At 49.1% G+C, this 25,588-nt stretch overlaps 1 protein-coding gene across 4 annotated transcripts; it reads right to left on the bottom strand.

Moving 5' to 3' along the window:
* SFXN2 (sideroflexin 2) lies at positions 1–25,527 on the bottom strand. 4 transcript variants are annotated; one of them, XM_039464972.2, is made up of 12 exons: positions 25,445–25,527; positions 13,060–13,237; positions 12,701–12,871; positions 11,326–11,424; positions 10,476–10,551; positions 10,050–10,135; positions 8,137–8,197; positions 7,705–7,771; positions 7,028–7,077; positions 6,648–6,697; positions 2,729–2,776; positions 1–1,500 (listed from the first exon to the last, which is right to left on the bottom strand). In XM_039464972.2, the coding sequence occupies exons 2-12, from the start codon at positions 13,218–13,220 to the stop codon at positions 1,401–1,403; spliced, it is 969 nt and encodes a 322-aa protein (XP_039320906.1). In that variant the 5' UTR covers positions 13,221–13,237; positions 25,445–25,527; the 3' UTR covers positions 1–1,400. The 4 variants fall into 4 exon arrangements, 3 of the variants coding, with proteins under 3 accessions (XP_039320906.1, XP_074238903.1, XP_074238902.1); XM_074382802.1 differs by lacking the exon at positions 25,445–25,527 and adding an exon at positions 25,131–25,438; XM_074382801.1 differs by lacking the exon at positions 25,445–25,527 and adding an exon at positions 24,747–25,082.
* Positions 25,528–25,588: the final 61 nt, after the last annotated feature.

Here is a 25,588-nt window from a genome sequence, read left to right as displayed (position 1 = left end):
TGCTTTCCATTCAGGCTTTATTAACTTAGTTTACAGTTTGTATGCATGTGTGCCTGTGTGCTCTTTGAAGAAATTTATTCAATTCACAGTGGTATCTTTTGGACAGAGTCAGCAATCCTACCAGACAAAACTTATACACACATTGATTCCAGATGAGCCACAACAATCCCCCAGGGAGCTTGAGAAACCACCTAGGGCAGCCAAGCTGGGGAGGGGAAGTGGCTGTGCTTTGCTGATCGTCCTTTAAGGCTCTTTGGTCCTGGTTAATTTCCTCTTAGAAGGGTCCAAATAAAACTTCCCTTTCCTATTCAGTACACACCAGTCTTTCTTTGGTGTTTAACCTAATGGGCTGAGGAAGGGAGGTGGCCAGGAAATTATACCCATTAAAGTGTGTGGTTAACTGCCTACATAACATCAGTTTTACTCACAGTTAATGGACTTATCTTTTAAAATAGAGATATGTGGCAGTGGGGAAAGAGAACTTCCGTTATTACAGAGAAGATTCCAAGAATAGATTCAGATATGATTTGAAGAACCACGTAACCCTGCTGCCTTGCATGGTCTCCTTTTCAGCACTAATAACTCCCAGGTGGCTGGTTATTTCAAGGTTAGCAGCTCTCCCAAAGACGCTGTCCCTATCAGGTACAGTGGATCACCCCTGTAATCTCAACACTTTGGGAGGGCAAGGCAGGCAGATCACGTGAGGTTGGGAGTTCGAGACAAGCGTGGCCAATATGGTGAACCCGTCTCTATTAAAAATATAAAAATTAGCCAGGTGTGGTGCTGGGCATCTGTAATCCCAGCTATTTGGGAGGCTGAGGCAGGAGAACTGCTTGAACCCGGGAGGCAGAGGTTGCAGTGAGCCAAGATCGCGCCACTGCATTCCAGCCTGGGCAACAAAGAGAGACTCTGGCTAAAAAAAAAAAAAAAACTATCAGACAAGGAGGCAATGAGGAAGGGTGGAGATAAGCCCCAAGGGGACAGAGTCCTTCCCCCCTTCTTTTTCCTGTGTTTGGCTAAAATTGCCTGGGTAAAAGGTTCCATTGCTCGGGAGAGGAGGAGGAAGTGAAGAAGAAACATGTGTCGAAACTTCCTTTTGAACCAAGGGCTTTTCCCCAGTCCTGGCTGGAACGGGCCTCAGCTTCTGGTCTACGGGGGACAGGGGCTAAGAAGGAAGCAGCTTGAAGACGTTCGCCTTTGCTTCCCTTTTTCACTTTTTCCCCTTGGAGTCCAATCAACCAGGTGCTAGGGTGTAAGCATGAGGCATTCATTGTCCCACCCACCAATCTACCCTGGCCTTCAGGCCTTGCTAGCAAAGAGGAAGGAGAGCACAAGTGCGCACGTAGCTGAGAGGAGCTAGTGAATATGGGAACAGACTGGTCCTTGCTGATGTGGGGCATTTAGAGACCCTTATTGAAGTAGACATAAGGCACAAGATCTCCATACTTGGCCTTGATGGTGTCTTGGAGCTCTGGTTCCAGATAGGAAACCGGCAATTCACTGAAAAGAGAGAAGGGGATTATGAGCATGCCACATGGGACAAACTGTAAGCTACCCTCAGATGAAGCCCGACTCAAATATCACCTCCAAGAAGCCCTCCTGATTTTTCTAGCTAGGATTATTATTGGCCTTGGTATACCACAATATGCTGCTTTACTGTTACTCAGGCCTGACTGCATTCTCCCTGGGCTAAGGTTCCTCCTTTAAAATTCCATCTTCTCCACAAGACTAGAGACGCAGCGCTTGGGACGCAAGAGATGTCTAGCAGATGACCACAGAACTAGTATTGAACTAGAGTACCGAGGAAGGGAAGACTGGCATCGTCTGGGTATATATTCAAGCTACGCTTGTCTCCTGGGGCCAGTCACCCCCAAATCCCCAGTCTGACACATCCCTTCCCTTTTCCATCATCCTTTCTCCCTGCTTCCCCTTCTTGGACACACAAGGGAAATAAAGGGGCTTGGGTCATCAGCCCTCTGCCCGTCCCCTTATTTATTTTTGAAGATGGAGTTTCACTCTCGTTGCCCAGGCTGGAGTGCAATGGCATGATCTCAGCTCACCGCAACCTCTTGCCTCCCAGGTTCAAGAGATTCTTCTGCCTCAGCCTCCTGAGTAGCTGGGATGAGAGGTATGCACCACCATGCCCAGCTAATTTTATATTTTCAGTAGAGACATGTTTTCTCCATGTTGGTCAGGCTGGTTTCGAACTCCTGACCTCAGGTGATCCACCCACCTCGGCCTCCCAAAGTGTTGGGATTACAGGCATGAGCCACCATGCCTGGCCCCCTTATTAATGTTAAAGACCAGCCAGGTGTGGTAGCTCACATACCACTGCACTCTAGCCTGGGCGACAAGAGTGAAACTCCATGTCAAATAAATAAATAAATAAATAAATAAATAAATAAATAAAAACCAGATCCAGCTGGAAGAGCGCTTCCTAATAACCCAGGCAGCAGGGAGAGAAAGTCTCTTGTTGCTCCCCAACCTTCCCTCCAAGGCAGCCCTTGCTCCACTGGGAGGGAGCAACCTTATTCCTGCCCCTCACAGATCTGTTGTGCCAAAGTTCACCAGGGTTAAGAGGCCCAGCCTTTACGCTGATGGACACTTGTCCTTGGACAGGTGCTGCCCTTCCTGCCCCTTCCCTGTCTCCTTCCAGACAGCAGGCAGGTCAGGGACAGCACTGGCAGGGTGGGCAATGAAACCAAAGTGAGGAATGAACAGCAGATACCATATTTGTGGGAAGAGCCCACACGCCACTGGCACCATGAAGATGAGGCTGCAAGAAAGGAGAAACCAAAGCATTAGGGGACATCTCCCCACAGGCCCACCCACCCTCCATCCCCTGGGGAAGGGAGCAGTGCCGGGCACCTGGCCTGCCTTCCCAGCTGGCCCTATGTCCTCTCCCTCCAACACTTCGAGGATACTCATTCTCACAGGGGAATAAAACCAGTGCCCTCCCCACACCCATCACTCATTCCCACCCCTCCTCCATTGTTCAAGCAGAGGAAGAAGACAATGAAGTAACCAGGGGCTGTGAGCAGCAGGCCTAAGGAGCACAAGCACTCCTGGCATGGAGGGGAGAGGGAGGAGGGAGAGGGACATGAAGTGGGGAGGAGCAACGAGGAGGGAGAGGAGGGACCTGGAGGGGAAGGAGCGATGAGGAGGGAGAGGAGGGACATGGAGGGGAAGGAGGGACATGGAGGGGAAGGAGCGAAGAGGAGGGAGAGGAGGGACATGGAGAGGGAGGAGGGACATGGAGGGGAAGGAGCAATGAGGAGGGAGAGGAGGGACATGGAGGGGAAGGAGGGACATGGAGGGGAAGGAGCGATGAGGAGGGAGAGGAGGGACATGGAGGGGAAGGAGGCACATGGAAGGGGAGGAGGGACATGGAAGGGGAGGAAGGACATGGAGGGAGAGGAGGGACATGGAGAGGGAGGAGGGACATGGAGAGGGAGGAGGGACCTGGAGGGGAAGGAGCGATGAGGAAGGAGAGGAGGGACATGGAGAGGGAGGAGGGACATGGAGGGGAAGGAGCGATGAGGAGGGAGAGGAGGGACATGGAGGGGAAGGAGGGACATGGAGGGGGAGGAGGGACATGGAGGGGAAGGAGGGACATGGAGGGAGAGGAGGGACATGGAGGGGAAGGAGGGACATGGAAGGGGAGGAGGGACATGGAAGGGGAGGAGGGACATGGAGTGAGAGGAGGGACATGGAGGGGAAGGAGGGACATGGAGGGAGAGGAGGGACATGGAGGGGAAGGAGGGACATGGAGGGGGAGGAGGGACATGGAGGGGAGGAGCGATGAGGAGGGAGAGGAAGGACATGGAGGGGGAGGAGTGATGAGGAGGCAGAGGAAGGACGTGGAGGGGGACGGGGGATATGGAGGGGGAGGAGCAACTTAGAGGGGGAGGAATGACATGGAGGGGGAGAAGCAATAAGGACGGAGGGGAGCAACTTGGAGGAGGAGGAAGAGCGTGGAAGCGGAAGAGCAACTTGGGCGGGGGGCATGACTGGGAGGGAGAGGAGCGACTTGGAGGAGGAAGAGCGCGGAGGGGGAAGAGCGACTTGGAGCCGGAGGAGGTACTTGGAGGAAAGCAACTGCTTGGAGTGAGAGGAACGACTTGGACAGGGAGGAGAAACATGGAGTGGGGAGGAGTGACAAGGAGGAGAAGGAGCCACTTGGAGGAAGAGGAACAGCATGGAAAGGGAGGAGGGACATGGAGGGGGAGGAGTGACTAGGGTGGGGAGAGGCATCATGGAGGGAGAGTTGTGAGTCTCTGGATTCTGAGACCTGCTTCTTTATTGGTTGAACACCTAGGCTGTCAGAGCACAGTGAAAGGCAATTTCTCCAGCCTCACTGTGCATATAACTTCAGGAGCTTGTTAAAATGCAGGTGCCAGGCCGGGCGCGGTGGCTCAAGCCTGTAATCCCAGCACTTTGGGAGGCCGAGGCGGGTGGATCACGAGGTCAAGAGATCAAGACCATCCTGGTCAACATGGTGAAACCCCGTCTCTACTAAAAATACAAAAAATTAGCTGGGCATGGCGGCGCGTGCCTGTAATCCCAGCTACTGAGGAGGCTGAGGCAGGAGAATTGCTTGAATCCAGGAAGGCGGAGGTTGCGGTGAGCCGAGGTCGCGCCATTGCACTCCAGCCTGGGTAACAAGAGCGAAACTCCGCCTCAAAAAAAAAAAAAAAAAAAAAAATGCAGGTGCCAACTCAGGGGATCTGAGGAAGGGCTTCAGAGTCTTTACTTCTGACAAGTTATCAGATGATGCCAATGATGCTGGCCAGGACCAGGGTTTGGAAGGCAAGGCCTTACAGGACACGGGACTCTGACAGACCTGAGTTGGTATCCCAGTTTTACTACTTACTAGCTGTGCCATCTTGGGCAAGTTACCTCAGAGACACAGAGGGAGGACAACCTACTTTTTAGGGCTACTGGAACCCACTTTGCAGTGCCTACTTTGCAGGGCTACTGTGAGGATTCAATGAGATATCTGCGTAAAAGCACCCAGCCCATGGCAACTACTCAATTAGCAGAAGTTGGTATAGCATAATGTTAGACTGTTGATCAAATCTCAGCACCAGCAGTTACCAGATATATACCCTTGGGCAAGTTTCTTACTCTGTCTAAGCCTTAGTTTCTTTTTCTTTTTTTCTTTTTTTTGAGATGGAGTCTTGCTCTCGTTGCCCAGGCTGGAGTGCAATGGCATGATCTCAGCTCACTGCAACCTCTGCCTCCTGGGTTCAAGCGATTCTCCTGCCTCAGTTTCCCAAGTAGTTGGGATTACAGGCGCATGTCACCACACCTGGCTAATTTTTGTATTTTTAGTAGAGATGGGGTTTCGCCATGTTGGTCAGGCTGGTCTCGAACTCCTGACTATGTGATCGTCGGCCTCAGTCTCCCAAAGTGCTGGGATTACAGGCATGAGCAACCACACCTGGCCAGCCTCAGTTTCTTCATTTGTAAAAGGAGATGATAAGAGTAGCTAGGCTGGGAGAATTAAGTGAAATTATAGATGTGAAGCATTAGTTCAGTGGAGACACAGAGAAAATATACAGTCCATGTCAGCTGTTAGTGTTACTGTCATCAGTCCCGTGGCCCTGAAAAGCATGGTGAATGCCAGGACATCTCCAGTTAATGGCAGACACCTAAGAACACTGTGTGACTGGTGCCATTTCCCTTCTGTGTGAGGCTGGGACACATGACAGTCCCAGCCAAAGCTATGTCTCCTCATTCTTGTATCTTCTGTAAAACTGCTCCAGATGACCAGACGTGGTGGCTCACGCCTGTAATCCCAGCACTTTGGGAGGCCGAGGTGGGCAGATCATGAGGTTGAGAGATTGAGACCAGCCTGGCCCACATGGTGAAAATCCATCTCTACTAAAAATACAAAAATTAGCCAGGTGTGGTGGTGTGTGCCTGTAGTCCCAGCTACTCAGGAGTCTGAGGCAGAAGAATCACTTGAACCTGGGAGGCGGAGGTTGCAGTGAGCCGAGATCACACCACTGCACTCCAGCCTGAGCGACAGAGCAAGACTTCATCTCAAAAAAAAAGAAAAAGGCTGAGCATGGTGGCTCACACCTGTAATCCCAGCACTTTGGGAGGCTGAGGCTGGCGGATTACCTGAGCTCAGGAGTTCAAGATCAGCCTGACCAACATGGTGAAATCTCATCTCCACTAAAAATACAAAAATTAGCCGGGTAAGGTGGCACACGCCTGTAGTCCCAGCTACCTGGGAGGCTGAGGCAGGAGAATTGCATGTACCCAGGAGGCCGAGGTTGTGGTGAGCCGAGATTGCACTACTGCACTCCAGCCTGGGCAACAAAGCAAGACTCCATCTCAAAAAAACAAAAAAAAACAAAAAAACCCTGCTCCAGATTTAAGATCAAAGGAGAGACCCTGGGATGGGAGGGCACCTCAGCACTGGACTTTCCACATGGACATGTACATGAAGTCTAGCCAGCCTGATGCCCTCATGAAAGAGGCGGCGAGAGCTTTCAGATGGACCACAGGTATTCTGAGCTTGACCAGTTTTAAAGTCAGGTAAAGGAGTACATGTTCTCCAACATGGGCCAGCCAGGAAGATACATCCTGAGTGCTCCAGCCACACAGAACCCAAACCATCAAAACAGGATACTTACAAGCACCCACACAGCATGACCTGTAACGGGGCGTGCAGGACCTTGACTTTCTGTATAAAAACAAATAAAAGACAGATCCACATGGGACTTCTATATCTTCAGGTGAACCCCGTGCCTGCTCTGCCATGGATCAGCCAGCCAGAAAAACCCAGAGGCAAGGACCCCCTGGCCGTCAGAGAAAGCCTAGTTCTTTGCAGACCAGGTCAGGAAACTGGCCATGACGTCTAAACAGGAGGCCGGTGGGGACTGGCGTGGGCTTGAGTGAGATGACAGCATGGTGACTAAAGGAAAGGATGGGTTGGGGGGGTCAGGTGTCCCCAGGGACAGATATGGCTGGAGGCCCTCTGGGCAGGGAAAATGCCAAGGCAAACCCTACATACCTGCATGAAGTGCAATTTCTCAAGCCTTTCCATGACAACTGGCAGCAAGACTGGAAGAGACGGGGGAAAGCTGAGGGGAGGGCTGGGAGGCTCTCCCCGGGACTCCTTCTGAAGTCAGACCAGGAACCAAGCGATTCCCTCTCCTTCCGCAGAAGCTCCAGAAGATACTTACCATTAGGCAGAACAGAAGACTAAGTAGGCATGGCCCCCCCCAACCTCTCTCGCCAAAGTCCCCACAGAACAGTGCTTCCCAAGCTTCTCAACCTGCACACTTGCGAACATGTGCTGCTAAGTCCAAAGCCTCCTTCTCAAAACTCAAAAATGTATCTGGACATTCACGTGAACAAGTTTTGCAATACGCCCCCTCCTGGAAGCAAACCAAGGCAGGGAATTCATTTTCTCTACCACTCTTCCGAGCACCCCACACCGTGTCTGTACGTGAGGCACAAGTGTTTGACAAGTATTAGTAAAATGAAAATAACTTTCTACCCCATACCTTGGATGAGCTGATGTTCTGGGAACTAGTGTGGTTCTTCTAGGCTTGCCGTAATCAAGCAAAGCAGTTTGAGAAGCGTGGCTGCAGAGGGTGGGCCCCACCTCCCATCCGAAAGTTGAGTGTGGCTGAGCTCTCCACCCTGTTGCAGAGTTCCCCAGGATGGAAGGGCTTCCCATCTTACTCATGCCAGGAGCTGCCATGGTGATCCGAGAAATAACTACTTGGGTGATGCCTATGGCTGCAGCTCTCTGAGGGCAGAAAAGAATACGTTGTCAGGAATGATGTATCGAGGGTACATGGGCTGCACCAGGGGGCCGGGTCAGAGTAACGGCCAAGTCTGAGATGGCAAAGGGGAAGGGATGAACCCTCCAGGGGCTGAGTGCCCTTTTAATCCCCTCCCACCTAGCCAAACTTTTATGGACCAGAAATGATGGAGAAAGGACAGAAGGGGCCTGTTCTGAACAGAGAAACATGGGAAAGTGTGATAGGAAGTGCTGATGGAGTCAGAGAGGGCTTATCAATCCTATAATGGTGCCAACTCTGACCACTAAGGAGGGGACAGGGTCTGAGAGGGAATTCCCTCCTCCCACCCCAAAGGGAGGCCTCTGCTTACCCGGGAATGACCGATCTCATTTTGATTCCTGTCCTTCACGCAGATTCCCTGGATGAGCTCCCTAAACACAGATAGGAGTTACTGGACTTGGGAAAGGGGTGATGGGAGCCCGCCAGCCACGCGACATGCCAGGGGACCAAGGCCAGGCCACTTAAGCTCCAGGAAGCCACCTCCTGTAGCCTGGGCCTTTGACCTTCCTTCTGCACTCCAATGAGAGTGATCTAGGGCAGTGGCTAAGAGCGCTGGCCCTGGGCCCGGACTGTCTGCATTGAGCCCGGAAACTGCAAGGGAAGTGTGTGACCTTAAGCACAGTCTTTAACCCTCCCAAAACCTCAGTTGTGCTTATCTGTAAAATAAAGATCATCCTGGCACCCACTTTACAGAACCTGGTGAGCATTAAATGAGATCACGGCTGTGAAGAGCTTGGTCTAGCACATGACGCAGAGTGGTCACTCCACAAGCAGTAACTATCCTAACTATTCTTTTTTTTTTTTAGTGGCATGATCTTGGCTCACTGTAACCTCCACCTCCTGGGTTCATGTGATTCTCCTGCCTCAGCCTCCCCAGTAGCTAGGATTACAAGTGTGTGCCATCATGCCTGACTAATTTTTATATTTTTAGTAGAGATGGGGTTTCACCATGTTGGTCAGGCTGGTCTCAAACTCCTGGCCTCAAGTGATCCTTCCACCTTGGCCTCCCAAAGTGCTGGGATTACAGGCATCAGCCAGCGCGCTCAGCACACCCCAGCTATTATTCTCAGGCCAGTTCTTGACAGCACTCAACCCAAGCTCTGGTAGGTGGCTGGGACTCATTCTCCTGTCAGGAAAGGGCCATTGGATGGGAAAGGGAAGATGAGCAGAGCAGTATCTGTGCATGACTATTCTGGTAGTGCTCCTTGTACAAAGGCTAGTGTGAACATTTTCCATTTGCTGGTATTCCCAAGAAAATGTGGCTTGCAGATATTGGTGATGGTAACAATGGTAGAAACAACAGTGAACCCTTATGTAGCATCCATTACGTTCCAAGTGCTGTGTTAAGTGTTTTACATATATTACATCATTAAAACCTCATAACAGAGAAATTTCTCTAGTCAAGAAATAAGACCTGAGAGACACAGTGAGTTTCTCCTTTACCTTTTCTGCTGACAAACTTACAGCTGGGTGCCTAGAAAACTTCTGTCTACTCCTCTGGTTTCTTTCAAAGCGCTTGGGTTCTGTGCTATCTTTAGTACCTCAGCCTGCCACATTTCATTCTGTATGGCATCCCCAGGACTTGGGAAGTAGGAGTTCACAGTTGTAACACAGGTCCAAAAGGACAGGATCCAGTGTAAAATTCCACAGGTCCACCCGGTCTTTCCCATCCCATATCACCCAGGAGAGGACTCCCATGGCACTCAACACACAGCCTAACCCGAAGTCACCTACCTCCTGGGGCCATCACCACGGGAGCAGCCAATCCCAGTGCTCTTCCGAGGCTCAGCCCAGCAGCCCTCCCCATGTCCACTGCAGTCCCCAGAAGCCACCCACTGCCTTGGTTTCTTTTTCTTTTTTTTTTTTTTTTTTGAGACGGAGTTTCGCTCTTGTTACCCAGGCTGGAGTGCAATGGCGCGATCTCGGCTCACCACAACCTCCGCCTCCTGGGTTCAAGCAATTCTCCTGCCTCAGCCTCCTGAGTAGCTGGGATTACAGGCACACGTCACCATGCCCAGCTACTTTTTTGTGTTTTTAGTAGAGACGGGGTTTCACCATGTTGACCAGGATGGTCTCGATCTCTCGACCTCGTGATCCACCCGCCTCGGCCTCCCAAAGTGCTGGGATTACAGGCTTGAGCCACCGCGCCCGGCTTTGCCTTGGTTTCTTGACCCTTTTCTGCAAATCTTGCGGTTTGTAGGGAGAAAAAGGGCGTGTACTCACTGCTGTCGCATCATGGGGATATTGACACAGTTAGCAGCAGCCACTGCGGCAAAGGGCACCCAGCGGCCCACCAAGGGTGGCGCTCTCTGTTGGGGGAAGGGAACAGTAGTTGTTCAGATGTGCTGGAAGATGTGAGGGGAGGGGGCTGAAGGACTATAATACAAAAAAGAAAATTAGACCTTGCTACTGCCACACATCCAGACGCCCAGTCTGGGAACCCCAAACGCCCTCAAAGGCCCAAGAGGAACCAACCTGGGGACAGCCCTGGTGTATTTCTCATCACTTGGCAGGCGAGGCTCTAGCCATCCCCAATTCACCCAGCCCCAATTCACCCAGCCTGGGGAACTGTCCCCGGGGGAAGGATGTTTTCCCTAGAACTCTGCTGCCCCCTCGTGGCCACTATGCTGCAGCAGCCCCAGACCATACCTTTGTCAACATGTTCATGCCCACAGCCGTGGCCACAGCAGTGGTTGTGGCTGTGAAGTAAGAAAGGGCCATCTGCCTGGGGGGAGGAGAGAGACGCTTGGGAGTGGGGAGCCCTGCCGGCTGAGGGCCAGACCACAGGCTTGAAGGAGAAAGTCAGCTGGCTTCACGCCTGAAAACCGCATATAGAATGTCCCCAGCCTTATCTTGTGACTCTCTCCCTGTCGCTCACAGTGCCCCAGCCCCCTTAGCCTTCTTTCAGTACTTCCTGCCTCGGAGCCTCTGCACACAGCTGCTCCCTATATCAGGAGGTGTTCCCTGGGCTCATAGGTGGTTCAACCCTCATCCTTCAGGACACAGCTGAAATGTCATCTCCACAGAAGGGACTGCTCTAAGTGGCCTAATACACAGACCTCTGCTGTTCCCTGCCTTGCAACTCTGGTTTTCTGGGTGTTTTTGTTTGGTTGGTTGGTGTTTTTTGAGACTGATCTTAGGCAATCAGCCTGCCTTGGCCTCCCAAGGTGCTAGGGTTACAGGCATGAGCCACTGCACCCCAGCCCAACCATACATCTTAACAATGTATCCCAGCACCTAGAACCATGCACATCCCCAGCACATAACGCACACTCAAGAAGAAATATGTGTAGAATGAATGAATGAACAAATTTGGAATTGGTCTAAGAAGAAGATCCACCCGTACTTGGCCTGAGAAAATACTTCAAAACCCTGGGAAAGGGTGACTTGGTTACCTGCTCAGTGTAGGTACTACCCAGGAAGGACTGACAGCCCAGAACCCTTTAAAAAGGCTGCTTGTGGAGAGGCACGAGGACAGCCTGGGGCTCAGGTCTCCTACCTGACTGATGTGGGGGAAGCCGCATTCCTGTTGGTATAGTTGACTAAGGCATTGAAGGACTGGTTCACCCACTGCCAGAAGATCACCGCCGGCATCGTCCTACCAGTAAGGGAGGCCAGGAGAGGCAGAGAGAAGTCACATGGCAGGGAGTCCTGAGGGTATGCCAGTCAAAGCACATGATCTGCAGGTCCCCACACTGTTCCCATACTCTTTTTTCTTCTGAGACAGAGTCTCGCTCTGCCACACAGGCTGGAGTGCAGTGGTGTGATCTTGGCTCACTGCAACCTCCACATCCTGGGTTTTAGCAATTCTCCTGTCTCAGCCTCCCAAGTAGCTAGGACCACAGGCGTGTACCACCATGCCTGGCTAATTTTTTTATTTTTAGTGGAGATGGGGTTTCACCATATTGGTCAGGCTGGTCTCGGACTCCTGACCTCAGGTGATCCGCCTGTCTCGACCTCCCAAAGTGCTGGGATTACAGGCATGAGCCACCATGCTCAGCTTGTCCCCATACTGTTTTATGCACCTGGGCTTTTGTGCAGGCTGGGCCCTCTGCCTCAAATATCTCTTCCTCCTCCTTCCATATATGGCTGAATCCTGCTCCGTTGAGATCACTTCCTCCTTGGAACTTTCCTGCCCCTTCCCCTGCCCCTCCTGAGACAGAGTAAGTCACTCCATGCTCCCTGCTCCCACAATACCATGTTCTACCCCCAACCTACCACTTACCAAGCTGTACTATAACTGTTTACTTCTTGATCTCCTCAACAAAACTGGGAGCTCCTTGACAGGGTTGGGATGGGAGGTACTGAAGCCTTCATATTCCCAACACCCAGCCCAAAGCCCAGCTCAATAGCTGAACCAACCAATGAATGGGGTTGGAAACACAGGGGAAGAAGGAAGAGATGGGAACAAGAGTCACACATCCAGCAGCTACAGAGCCAGTCTCTTGTCTCCCCAACCAAGCCAAGAAAAGGGTTTCCTATTGTTTTGTTTAGGTGTTACATAATTAAAAATCATTGTGGAATAAGTACTTTGTAAAGAGGGAATTGGGGTAGCTTGTTTGTTGAGGGTTCTACAGTGGACTGCCTCAGTTAAAATCCGGGCACCCATATTTCCTGCCTGTTTAAACTTGGGCAAGTTCCTCAGCCTCTCTAGAACTCTAGTTCTTCATCTATAAAATGGAAACGATGATAGTACCTATAGGGTAGGGTTGCTGAGAGGGTTAAATGAAGCCATACGTGCAAAGAGCATAGCGTAGTGCCTGATTATCTGGTTAAGTGACCAATCAAGAGGACTATTATTGTTATCATGGTCTGGCTTCCTGGCTAGCAGATCCAGGCAGCTGTACCTCCACGGCTCTGCCCTCAGGTCCTACCTGTAGAACTGGAGCATAAAGCCCGTGATGATCATGCCGCCAGGGAGCTGGAAGGACATTCGCCCAATGATGTTCATCTTCTCCCCAGTGTCAGGGTGGAAGGCTGAGTCATAAAGCTTCTTGGCATAGAGCAGCTGCTCCACTTGGGTGCCCGGGGGCACAACCCCCATCCTGCCACCCAAGGACAGCAGGGAGTCACCATCCTGCCTGATCGATGTCTCCCAGTCTCCCTGCTCTTGTTTCTCCCAGCTCCCAGCCCCAAGATACGCCCATTTCTTCACCTTCAGTGTCCACCCCCTCCCAAGAGAACCCCATCAAGGTCACTCTACTGCCTCTAGCCCCTTCCCCTGACCACTCACCTGCTCTTCTCCACCATCACCTTGGCCCAGTCCAGCTCCCGCTCAGATACGAAGACAGTGCGGGGGTCCGTGATGTTCAGGAAGTGCTTCACTCTCCCCAGGAAGGTGCGCTGGTCCCAGCGGGGGACATCAATATTAAAGCCAGACAGGTCAGCCTCCATCTTGCTTACACCTAAAACTGTGGACCAAAGGACAGAGGAAGAAGAGGACTGTCTCCTAAATCAAAGCCCACTGCAGAAGACCTGAGCACCTCCCACCGTTGCAGACTGCTTGCTCTCCTTAGCTCCTGAGCATTATCTGACTCCACCTGGGAGGGCCCCAGTGAATGGTCACCAGATTGAGCAACTGGGCACCAACATGCGTTTCCTGAGGGCCTGCTGGTGGCCAGCTCTGTGCTTGACCATACTGCAGGAGGGACGGGAAAAGTGACAGTACACTGCCTATGCTTGGGGAGCTCTGGGGACAGATGCCTAACCATTAAGTAGCACATAATATTCCCAGGTACTTCTGGCAGGGAAATGGGAAAGTAGCCATTTCGAAAAACACCCTGCCAGGTGCGGTGGTTCACGCCTATAATCCCAGCACTTTGGGAGGCCAAGACAGGCAGATCACGAGGTCGGGAGTTCGAGACCAGCCTGGCCAACAACATGGTGAAACCCTGTCTCTACTAAGAATACAAAAATTAATTGAGCCCGGTAGAGGGATCCTGTAATCCCAGCTACTTGGGAGGCTGAGGCAGGAGAATTGCTTGAACCTGGGAGGTGGACGTTGCAGTGAGTCAAGATCGCACCACTGCACTGTCTGTGACAGAACAAGACTCCGGGTAGGGAAAAAGAAAAAAAAAGAAAAACCACCCAAAGCCCTTCGTTCTTCTTTTTTTTAATTTTATTTTACCTTTTCTGAGACATGGTCTTATTCTGGAGTGCAGTGGTGCAATCATGGCTCAATGAAACTATGACCTCCCGGGTTCACGGATCCTCCCACCTCAGCCTCCTGAGTAACTGGGACTACAGGCACACACCACCACGCCTGGCTAATTTTTGTATTTTTTTGTAGAGACGGCACCTCACTATGTTGTCCAGGCTGGTTTCAAACTCTTGGGTTCAAGCAATCTTTCTGCCTCAGTTTCCCAAAGTGCTGGGATTACAGGTGTGAGCTGGTGCATTCGGCCTATTTTAAGATTTAAAGACAGAGTCACATTATGTTACCCAGGCTGGAGTGCAACGGCAATTGACAGGCATAATTATAGCTCACTGCAGCCTCAAACTCCTGGGCTCAAGCAATCCTCCAACCTCAGCCTCACAAGTAGCTGGGACTACAGGCATGCACTATCATGCCCAGCCCCTTTCTTCTTCTTAAGGAGGTTTACCCTTAAGGGAAACTATTTTACCAGAGCCTAACCACCTTGGGTTTTACCAGAACTTTTACCAGACTTGGGGGAAGGGAACTCCAGCCACCTCTTGCCTTCCTACCTCACCTCAAGAGGACAAGGGGAGGCTGAGAAGCTCTTGTGAAGGTTCAGGGTCACCAGGAGACTGAGACCTCATCACAGAACTATAGATTCCTCCATTCCCTCACCTCACCACTGCACCAGCAGGGCACCTGGATCATTACAAGGATTGTAACAAAAAGAGGAACAAGTCTTAGACCCTATTTAAAAAGTCTCTAGAGACCCATAGACAGCAGGGGAGGCAAGAACAAAGACACCAGAGGAAAGTTTAGCCTTTTAGACCTATAGCTACAGCAAACAGTAAACACAGCCTGACTCCTGGCCAGATAAAAAAAACCTCACTCCAGGCCGGGCACGGTGGATCAAGCCTGTAATCCCAGCACTTGGGGAGGCCGAGGCAGGTGGATCACGAGGTCGAGAGATCGAGACCATCCTGGTCAACATGGTGAAACCCTGTCTCTACTAAAAATACAAAAAAAATTAGCGGGGCATGGTGGTGCGTGCCTATAGTCCCAGCTACTCAGGACGCTGAGGCAGGAGAATTGCCTGAAGCCAGGAGGCGGAGGTTGCGGTGAGCCGAGATCGCGCCGTTGCACTCCAGCCTGGGTAACGAGCGAAACTCCGTCTCAAAAAAAAAAACAAAAAAAAAAAACCTCACCCCTCAGTTCCTCTCAACAGGTATATCATGTCCAACTTTCAGTGAAAAATTACAAGGCATACTAAAAAGAAAAAAGAAAAAACACAGTTTGAAGAAACAGGCCAAGCATCAGAACCAGATTCAGATATGAGATTTTGGACTTTTCAGACCAGGAATTTAAAATAATTATAGTTAAAATAAATAATTTTTTTTTTTTTTTTTTTTTTTTTTTTTGAGACGGAGTTTCGCTCTTGTTACCCAGGCTGGAGTGCAATGGCGCGATCTCGGCTCACCGCAACCTCCGCCTCCTGGGCTCAGGCAATTCTCCTGCCTCAGCCTCCTAAGTAGCTGGGATTACAGGCATGCGCCACCATGCCCTGCTAGTTTTTTGTATTTTTAGTAGAGACGGGGTTTCACCATGTTGACCAGGATGGTCTCGATCTCTCGACCTCGTGATCCACCCGCCTCGGCCTCCCAAAGTGCTGGGATTACAGGCTTGAGCCACCGCGCCCGGCCTTAAAATAAATAAATTTTTAAAACTATGGTTAATATGCTAAGGACTCTGAAAGGAAAGAGGACAACATACAAGAACAGACAAATAACGTAAGCAGTGATGGAAACTCTTAAGAATCAAAAGGAGATACTGGAAATCAAAAATACTGTAACAAAGATGAAGAAAGCCTTGGATAGACTCATCGGTAGACTGGACATAGCCAGGGAAAGCATTAGTGAACTTGAACATGTGTCAACAGAAACTGTCCAAATGCTAAAGGCCCATCCATGGCAGATTGGATAAAGAAAATGTGGTACATGTACACCGTGGAATACTATGCAGCCATGAAAAAGAATGAGATCACGTCCTTTGCAGGGACATGGATGAAGCTGGAGGCCATTATCCTTAGAAAACGAATCCAGGAACAGAAAACCAAATATCACATGTTCTCACTTATAAGTGGGAGCTAAATGATGAGAACACGTGGACACAAAGAGGGGAGCAACAGACACTGAGGTTCACTTGAAGGTGGAGGATGGGAGGAGGGAGAGGATCAGAAAAAATAACTAATGGGTACTAAACTTAGTACCTGGGTGATGAAATAATCTGTACACAAGTTCACTTGTGTAACAAACTTGCACATATACCCCTGAACCTAAAGTTAAAGAAACAAATAATATTAATGCAATTATTCTAATAGAACGGCTTGGACTCAGATCCTCCACCCACAAATTCTGTCTCTCATTGAGAAACACTGAGTCCACGGTGGTAGGGATGGTGTGGGAATGTTGACTGGTCTCCCTGGATCATTAGAATTACTGTTTGGGGATGCATACCATCTGATTCTGTCAGTCTTTACCCATTTCCTTCTATCCCATATCTTATAGAATAACCATCTCAAGTACTAACTGCTTTATATCCCTTAAAACATTTCTGGTTGGCTGGCGTGGTGGCTCACATCTGTAATCTCAGCACTTTGGGAGGCTGAAGCAGGTAGACCATCTGAGGTCAAGAGTTCAAAAGCAGCCTAGCCAACATGGTGAAACCCCATTTTATATATTTTTTCTACCAAAAAACAGAAAAATTAGCTGGGCGAGGTGGTGCACACCTGTAGTCCCAGCTACTGGGGAGGCTGATGTGGGTGGGAATGCTTGAGCCCAGGAGGCAGAGGTTGCAGTGAGCTGAGATTGAGCCACTGCACTCTAGCCTGGGTGACAGAGTAAGACCCTGTCTAAAAAAAAAAATAAAATAAAATAAAAAAATAAAATTAAAGAAGTAAATAAATAAACTTTCTTGGACAAACAAAACTGAGGACATTTGTCACTGGCACACCTGACTTATGAGAAAAAATAACTAATGGGTACTAAACTTAGTACCTGGGTAATGAAATAACCTGGTCAGGTGCAATGGTTCACACCTATAATCCCAGCATTTTGGCAGGCCAAGGCAGGAGGATCGCTTGAGCCTAGAAGTTTGAGACCAGTCTGGGCAACAGAGTGAAATGCTGTCTCTACACAAATTAAAAAAGAAAAAAAGATAGCCAGGCATGGTGGCATGTGCTTGTGGTCCTAGCTACTTGGGAGGCTGAAGTGGGGGTATTGCTTGAGCCTGGGAAGCTAAGGCTAAGCCTGCAGTGAGCTATGATCGTGTCACTGCACTCTAGCCTGGATGACAGAGTGAGACCCTGTCTCCGAAAAAAAACCAACAACAAACAAACATAAATAAATAAATAAAAATCTTTGTCTTATTCTGAATTGTTAACAGTTAACAAACAGATACACTTGTTTAAATTAATAATAGCAACAATGTATTTGGTGATTATAGTTTATGGATCAGAGAAATGACATGACACAGTAATATCAAGGACAGAAGGGGAGAATTGGGAGGACTCCATTCTAAGGTACTTGCAGAACCCATGCAGCGGTATAGTGTTATTTGAAAGTGGATTTGGACTAGTCATAAATGTATATTGCAAACTCCAGGGTAACCACTAAAAAGGTTTTCAAAAGAACTATAATTGATATGCTAGGAGAGGAGAGAAAATGGAGTCATATAAAAAAAGCTGAGGCTTTTACATTTTTGCCTGAAAACTTCAGGAAATCATTGAAAGATTTTAAGAAGAAAAGTGACAAGATCAAATATGTAGTTTACCAAAAACAAACTGGGTAGTCATGAGAATAAACAGGGTGTGGCCGCACCTCACAGGATGTAGGGAGACCAGCTGGAAGGGAACCCCAGTAATCCAGGCAAAAAGACGTGGGGCTCAGATGAACCTATGTGCACTCAGAGCAGAGATCAAAAGGGGAGAATCTTTTAAAGAAGTGGAATTGTAGGATCTGCTAAGCAACAGGTATAAGAGGAACATTTTATAAGTCAGGGTTCAACCAGAAAAGCAGAATCAGTAGATTAAGGGAGACGGACAGACAGATAGACAGACAGATAGGGAGATACCAAAACAAAACATGGGGCAACAATGGGGTCCCTTTAACTCCTGGGCTCAAGCAATCTGCCTGCCTCAGCCTCCCAAAGTGCCAGGATTATGGGTGTGAGCCACCGCATCCGGCCTATATATATATATATCACACATATATATGTTGTATATTTTACAAATATATTTGTATACTATATTATAGTTTATAAATATATAGTTTATATATCTATATAAATATATAAAATGTACAGATATATCAATATATAATTATAATATACAAATTTATGTTTATAATATTTATATATAAATTTATTTAGATAGATATATGGATTATGTTTAAATATAATATATAGCTATATAAATTTATATATATAAATATAAACATATAACTTTATAAATTATAAATATACATTGATATATCTATATAAATTTTATAAGTATTTTTCTTTTTTCTTTATTTTTTACCCCCCAACCTCCCAAATTTTTTTCTTTTTTTAGGCAGGGTCTCACCCTGTTGCCCAGGGTGGAGTGGAGTGGTGTAATCATAGCTCACTGTAATCTCACACTCCTGGGCTCCAGGAATCTTCCATCTCAGCCTCCCTAAGTGCTGGGATTATAGGCATGAACCACCACTTCTGGCCTAAATATATATAATACTGACATAATATAACATTGATAAAATATAGACATTGATTTATCACAAGGAATTAGATTATCGGTTCACCCAACTGTGGCTGTTGGCTAGGCAGTCCTGAAGTCAGCAGGGCAGGCAGCCAGCAAGGGAGCAACTCAGGTAAGGGTTCGGAGTCCGGAACCTCAGGAGGGGTTCACGGGTGGCCTAGCCCTCCTTTAAAGGCCTTCCACATGATTAGGTCAAGCCACCCAGGATACTCTCCCTTTTGAGTAACTTAAAGCCAAACAACTGAGGAATTTAACTACGTCTGCAAAATCCCGTCACAGCAGCACCTAAATTACTGTTTGTCTGAAGAGCTGGAAGATGGTGTGTGTATGCTCCCAGCAGCCATTATAACTGGAGCTATACTAGAGCAGGAATCCCGGGAGTCTTGTTTAGCTTAGCCAAGTTGACACATGACAGATATTCAGAGTGATACCCAGGGTTTTTGAGTTGGGTGATAGGTGCTAACAGAGAGAGCACAGAACATTTGGCTTTGGGGGAGAAAATATAAATAGTAAGCTTGATTTCTGCAGGTTGAGTTTCAAGTGCCATGGGATTTTTTTTTTTTTTTTTTTTTTTTTTTGAGATAGGGTCTTGCTCTGTTGCCCAGGCTGGAGGGCAATGGTATGATCATGGTTCACTACTCTAGCCTCCGCCTCCCAGGCTCAAACGATCCTCTGACCTCAGCCTCCCAAGTAGCTGGGACCACAGGCCTGTGCCACCATTCCTGGCTAATTTTTGTTTTTTGTTTTGTTTTGTTTTGTTTTTGGTAGAGACAGGGTTCTCCCTATGTTGCCCAGGTTGGTCTCAACTCCTGAGCTCAAGGGATCTGCCTGCCTCGGCCTCCCAAAGTGCTGGGATTACAGGTGTGAGCCAGCACCCCTGGTCCTGCCAGGGGATTTTCTTTTCTTTTTTTTTTTTTTTTTTACCAGGGGATTTTCTTAAATGCAATAGGCTGCTTCTTGTCACAGTTCCTTTTCAAACATCATACTCAAAAGCTAGTCCTTCCTCTCTTCACTAAATAATACCTATTTGTCCTTTTATATTTTCATATAGATAATTTTCAGATTTACTTCTATAACTTCTACTACTGGGTCATTTTGTCTTTTTCTTGAAAATGCCACCTTCTGCAATACCACTGATTTGATAATGGGAAAAATATATATATAATATATATACATAAATAAAAAAGAAAATACCACTTTAACTAACTGAAATAATTCACCTGCGAAGTGAGGTGGTATGTTCATTTTGCTTACCAGTGTCACCCCAGTGCCTAGCACAATATTCAAGTATTTGCTGAATAAGAAGTCCATCAGCCCGTGGGTATTCAGGCTTGAAAGAAAACACAGAGGTCAGAGCTAGAAGGAAAAAACAGAGTCAGCAGCACTGAGGTGATTTATGATAAAGTTTTCCAGTGAGAACACATAGAATGGGAAGAGGAGAGAGCTGAAGACAAACCCTGAAAAATCAGGACATTTAAGAAGCCAAGGGGGGACACAGTGGCTCACACCTGTAATCCCAGCACTTTGGGAGGCCAAGGCAGACGGATCACCTGAGGTCGGGAGTTCAAGACCAGCCTGGCCAACATGGTAAAACCCAGTCTCTACTAAAAATACAAAAATTACCTGGGTGTGGTGGCGCATGCCTGTAGTCCCAGCTATCCAGGAGGCTGAGGCAGGAGAATTGCTTGAACCCAGGAGGTGGAGGTTAAAGTGAGCCGAGATCTAGCCACTGCACTCCACCTTGGTGACAGAGCAAGACCCCATCTCAAAAAAAAAAAAAAAAAGAGGCCAGGCGCAATGGCTCACATCTGTAATCCCAGCACTTTGGGAGGATAAGGCAGGTGGATCACAGGGTCAGGAGTTCGAGACCAGCCTGGCCAACATGTCAAAATCCCATCTCTACTGAATATATATATATATATATATATAAATTAGCTAGGCATGGTGGCGGGAGCCTGTAATCCCAGCTACTCGGGAGGCTGCGGCAGGAGAGTCACTTGAATCTGGGAGGCAGAGGTTGTGGTGAGCTGAGATTGTGCCATTACACTCCAGCCTGGGCAACAAGAACAAGACTCCATTTCAAAAAGAAAGAAAAGAAAAAAGAAGCTGAGAAAAGGAAGCCCCCAAAGATGGGAAGAACCACCAGAAAGAAGAGAGAAAGGAGGTGAAGACAGGCACAGGCCTGTAATCTCAGCACTTTGGGAGACCAGAAGTTTGAGTTCAAGAAAGGAGGCAGGAGGGACCAACATGGGGAAGGAAGAGTGGTGGTCAATTTTTAGATTTTGCGTTAAGGCGGAAGAGACATCAGGAAGCTGATAGACTGAGGGTACACCATTTCCTAAGAGGAAGGACCAGGGATAAGAGGAGAGGCTCAGCAGGGAGTATCCAAAGCACCCTGGCTTGGCCCTGATGCTTCCCTGAAGCAGCAATCTCCAGAGAAGTCAGAAGGCAGACACTGCCCAAGAGTCCACTGCAAAACTCAGACTTCCTTCTCCCCCGCCACCTGGCCTCCTGCAGGCTGGTTCAAAGACCAAAGCCATTTCTCTCAGTCCCAACTGAAGCAGGAGTGGGAGGAGGGGAAAGAGTTCATTTTCCCAGACTCTACTTGAACCTAAAAGGAGTCAGCCTAGCTGGCTGACACACGCTGCCTTGGCTTACAGAGCCCCAGGCTCACACATGCTGGAGACAGCCTGACTGAGTAAAATGCTATGCCTCCCCCTCAACACACACAGACACACACAGGGCCAGACCTCCTCTTGACATCTCTGTTCCCCTTAACTCAACACTGCAAAGTCCTCTGCTTCTCAGAATGGAGGCAGTATCATCAAGGGGTAATCTAATCATTTGCTAATTATGCAAGAGTCTTTGCCTTCTTGTTTTTTTTTTTTTTTTTTTTTTTTTTTTTGAGACGGAGTTTCGCTCTTGTTACCCAGGCTGGAGTGCAATGGCTCGATCTCCGCTCACCGCAACCTCCGCCTCCTGGGTTCAAGCAATTCTCCTGCCTCAGCCTCCTGAGTAGCTGGGATTACAGGCAAGCGCCACCATGCCCGGCTAATTTTTTGTAGTTTTAATAGAGACGGGGTTTCACCATGTTGACCAGGATGGTCTTGATCTCTCGACCTCGTGATCCACCCGCCTCGGCCTCCCAAAGTGCTGGGATTACAGGCTTGAGCCACCGCGCCCGGCCAGTCTTTGCCTTCTTAACTGAAGTCAAGAAAGAAACTGCAGAGTCCCTGTCTTAAATAAAACATTAAAAAAAAAAAAATCTGAATGATCTGTCTGGGACATTTCCCCCACACACCCACTAACCCCCAATGGGCACCGTTCCCTGACCCCTGCAGGGCAAATCCAAGTCCTTCTGTGATATATGCTCCCACAGGATCCTGTCCTTTGCAGCAAGCTGGGCTTCTGTGATTGTCACCTTCTTGTCATTGACTGTTATTTGTGTAAAGCCTCCTCCCCGACAGACTGTAAGGCTCCCGAGCATCTGTGATGTTTACTGCTACATCTTTCATATGCCCTCTAAAAATATTTACAGCTTACTTGAAATGCATTCCAACTTCTTTTTGGGTCTCTTGGCATCAAGGATATCACCTCTTTTATAAATGGAGGTGATAAAAGCCACCTTCGAGCTTCTAACTTCTTTTTTTTTTTTGAGATGGAGTGTCGCTCTTGTTACCCAGGCTGGAGTGCAATGGCGCGATCTCGGCTCACCGCAACCTCCGCCTCCTGGGCTCAGGCAATTCTCCTGCCTCAGCCTCCTGAGTAGCTGGGATTACAGGCACGAGCCACCATGCCCAGCTAATTTTTTGTATTTTTAGTAGAGACAGGGTTTCACCATGTTGACCAGGATGGTCTCGATCTCTCGACCTCGTGATCCACCCGCCTCGGCCTCCCAAAGTGCTGGGATTACAGGCTTGAGCCACCGCGCCCGGCTGGATATCACCTCTTTTAAGGCAAACTCAGAACTTGTTACAGAATTAAGCGCAGGCTTCTTTCATGAAGCTGCAAATTGTCTACCTTGCCTATACTGAGTCATACTGGTCTCTAATCTAATTTTTCTTCCACAGTTACTGTCCCGCCTCCCACACAAGCCACATCTAGTCTTCCCTAAAAAGGCCATTATCATGTCCAGAGTAGCCCCACTTCTGAAGGATTATGGTTCCACTACTAGGAACAAGGTAGGAGTAAAAAAATCAGACCGGTGACTGAATGATATCTCCCTCCTAGGATTAGAGAATTCACAGCTGGAAGACATTAGTGATCCAAGATCTCAGTTTTCAGAGGAGGAAACTGAAGCTGAGAAAGGTGCACATGGATTGGGCATTTTGGGTACACTTGGTCCTGCACTAAGCACTTGCAGTAGTTATAAAGATGGACAGTTAACAGATCCAGTCCCCAAAGACAGGACAACAGCTAAGGCCTTACTTCCCCCAAGGTTTTCTGTCCACTATAACCTACTTGCCATCTCCTTAAAAAAGAAGGAAAGAAAGAGTGAGAGGGAAAGAAAGAGAAAAAAAAGAAACAGACTACTACCTCCTCTGACATTATGCCCATCCTTCCCAGAGAGAGCAGGTTTTCTATGGCAAATGGTATCAGAGATCAGAAAACAAGCTTCCAGATTTCTTCTGAGGTATCCTCTCACAAGCAGAAGTGCACAAGATTCCTGTTTGTAGTCCCAGGTAGGGAGAAAAGCGAAACATCATCGCTGGTACTCCCATCAGAGGAAGAGGAAGGCAGCCAAAGACCTCAGAAGGTCAGACACAAAGACCACTGGGACAGGCAAAGATTAGGATCAAGGCTGCCTAGAGCAAGCTGGAAAATGAGAGTAATAATTACAGGAGGAGGCCCAGGTATAGGCTTATGGATACTCGTCTGATTCCAAGGCTGCTGGGCTGTTAAGACACCAGATGACTTACAAAGAGTACCCTGTCAGCCGGGCGCGGTGGCTCAAGCCTGTAATCCCAGCACTTTGGGAGGCCGAGGCGGGTGGATCACGAGGTCGAGAGATCGAGACCATCCTGGTCAACATGGTGAAACCCCGTCTCTACTAAAAGTGCAAAAAATTAGCTGGGCATGGTGGCGCGTGCCTGTAATCCCAGCTACTCAGGAGGCTGAGGCAGGAGAATTGCCTAATTGCCTGAGCCCAGGAGGCGGAGGCTGCGGTGAGCGGAGATCGAGCCATTGCACTCCAGCCTGGGTAACAAGAGCGAAACTCCGTCTCAAAAAAAAAAAAAAAAAAAAAAAAAAAAGAAAGAGTACCCTGTCTTGCCTTTTTCACAAAAGGGCCAATGGTCTAGAGATGTGTAGATGATAGGGCTTTGTGCTCTACTAAACCAACCATTCATCACCTGCTTAGTCAAGGCTCTGAACCGGGCTTTTCTCTCCAAGGATCTGAAGTAGGTATGCAAGTAGCAGATGTTGGTTTTTGTTTTAGTTTTTTTGAGGCAGGGTCTTGCTCTGTCACCCAGCCTGTGGTACAGTGGTGTGATAATAGCTCCTGGGCTCAAGCAATCCTCCAGTCTCAAACTCCCGAGCAGCTAGGACTACAAGTGCAGCACAGAATCTGGCTAATTTAAAAAAAAGGTATTTTTGTAGAGACAGGGTCCCATTGTGTTGCCCGGACTGGTCTCCGACTCCTGGGCTCCAGCCATCCTCCCCCTCAGCATCTCAAAGTGCTGGGATTATAGGCATGAGCCACTTCACCTGGCCGCAATTACCAATCTCTAGGGGTTGTGAAAATGAAATGAAATTTGGTATGAAACGCATTTCACTAGGAAGGATGTAATTTCCATAAGGGCTGATTTCTGTCCACTGCTGTGTCTCCAGCGTCTAGAACAGGGCCTACCTAGGACGTCTGTGCAAACTCTTCTTATAGTCCTCGGGAAAGGGGTGGGAGGTAGCACTTCCTAACGCACTTAGCACTTCCTAACGCACCCCAGTACCCCTCTTGCTCTTCCTTGGCTGAAAATGCAGGCGCATTTTTGTCTCTTACAGGACTACAGATGGTGCTCGGACCAGTCTAACGCAGCTTAGCAAAACCGGCCAGAGGCTGGGCGCAGTGGCTCACTTGGGACACCTGTAGTCCCTAGGCGGGCGGAGTTTGAGACCAGCGTGAGCAACACGGAGAAACCCCGTCTCTACAAAAACAAAATACAAAAAATTAGCTGGGCGTGGTGGTGCCCGCCTGCAATCCTAGTTACTCAAGAGTCTGAGGCGGCAGAATGGCTGAGGCCCACGAGGCGAAGACTGCAGTGAGCCGAGATCGTGTCACCGCACTCCAGCCCCGGCGACCGAGCGACACCCTATCTCAAAACAAACACAAAAGCAAAAACCGGGCCGATCCCCAAAACGTCTTTCACCTGTGCTTTCAGCTCACCTCAGGGCTCAGGGCCAGCCCCCAGGCTGCTGCTTGCCCTCCGACAGACGACCTCCCCTCATCAGTACTCCCCCATCCCGAACAGCTCATAAAGCCCCAGCCCCTCGGCCTGGCAGTCGCAGGCAATGGGAGTCGGAGCTGAGGGGTCCATCTGCAGCTCCAGGCCACTCCTCGCGCCACGTGGCTTCTGCAGGTGGAAGTCCAGCCCGCGCTGCGGCCCGGCCTGGGCAGTCAGGACAGAAATCTCAGCTCCCTCCCGAGATGTGGCGATTGGAAGAAGATAGGGCGAGCGGCTTCCTCCCAAAGCCCCTTACCTGGTCCCGGGACAAATGCCAACAGATAAAGCCCGCTTGGGAAACCTGGCTGGGCGAGAGGAGGACCTGAGCGGGGGAACCGCCCCCACGCCCGCCCCACGCCCCTCCGTCTCCACCAATCCCAGGTCCGCCAGCCGCATGGGC

This window comes from Saimiri boliviensis, chromosome 12, assembly GCF_048565385.1.
Source record: "Saimiri boliviensis isolate mSaiBol1 chromosome 12, mSaiBol1.pri, whole genome shotgun sequence".
NCBI classification, from domain to species: Eukaryota; Metazoa; Chordata; class Mammalia; order Primates; family Cebidae; genus Saimiri; species Saimiri boliviensis.
The sequence above is the reverse complement of the archived record's forward strand: the minus strand, read 5'-3'. Positions and strand labels throughout refer to the sequence as shown.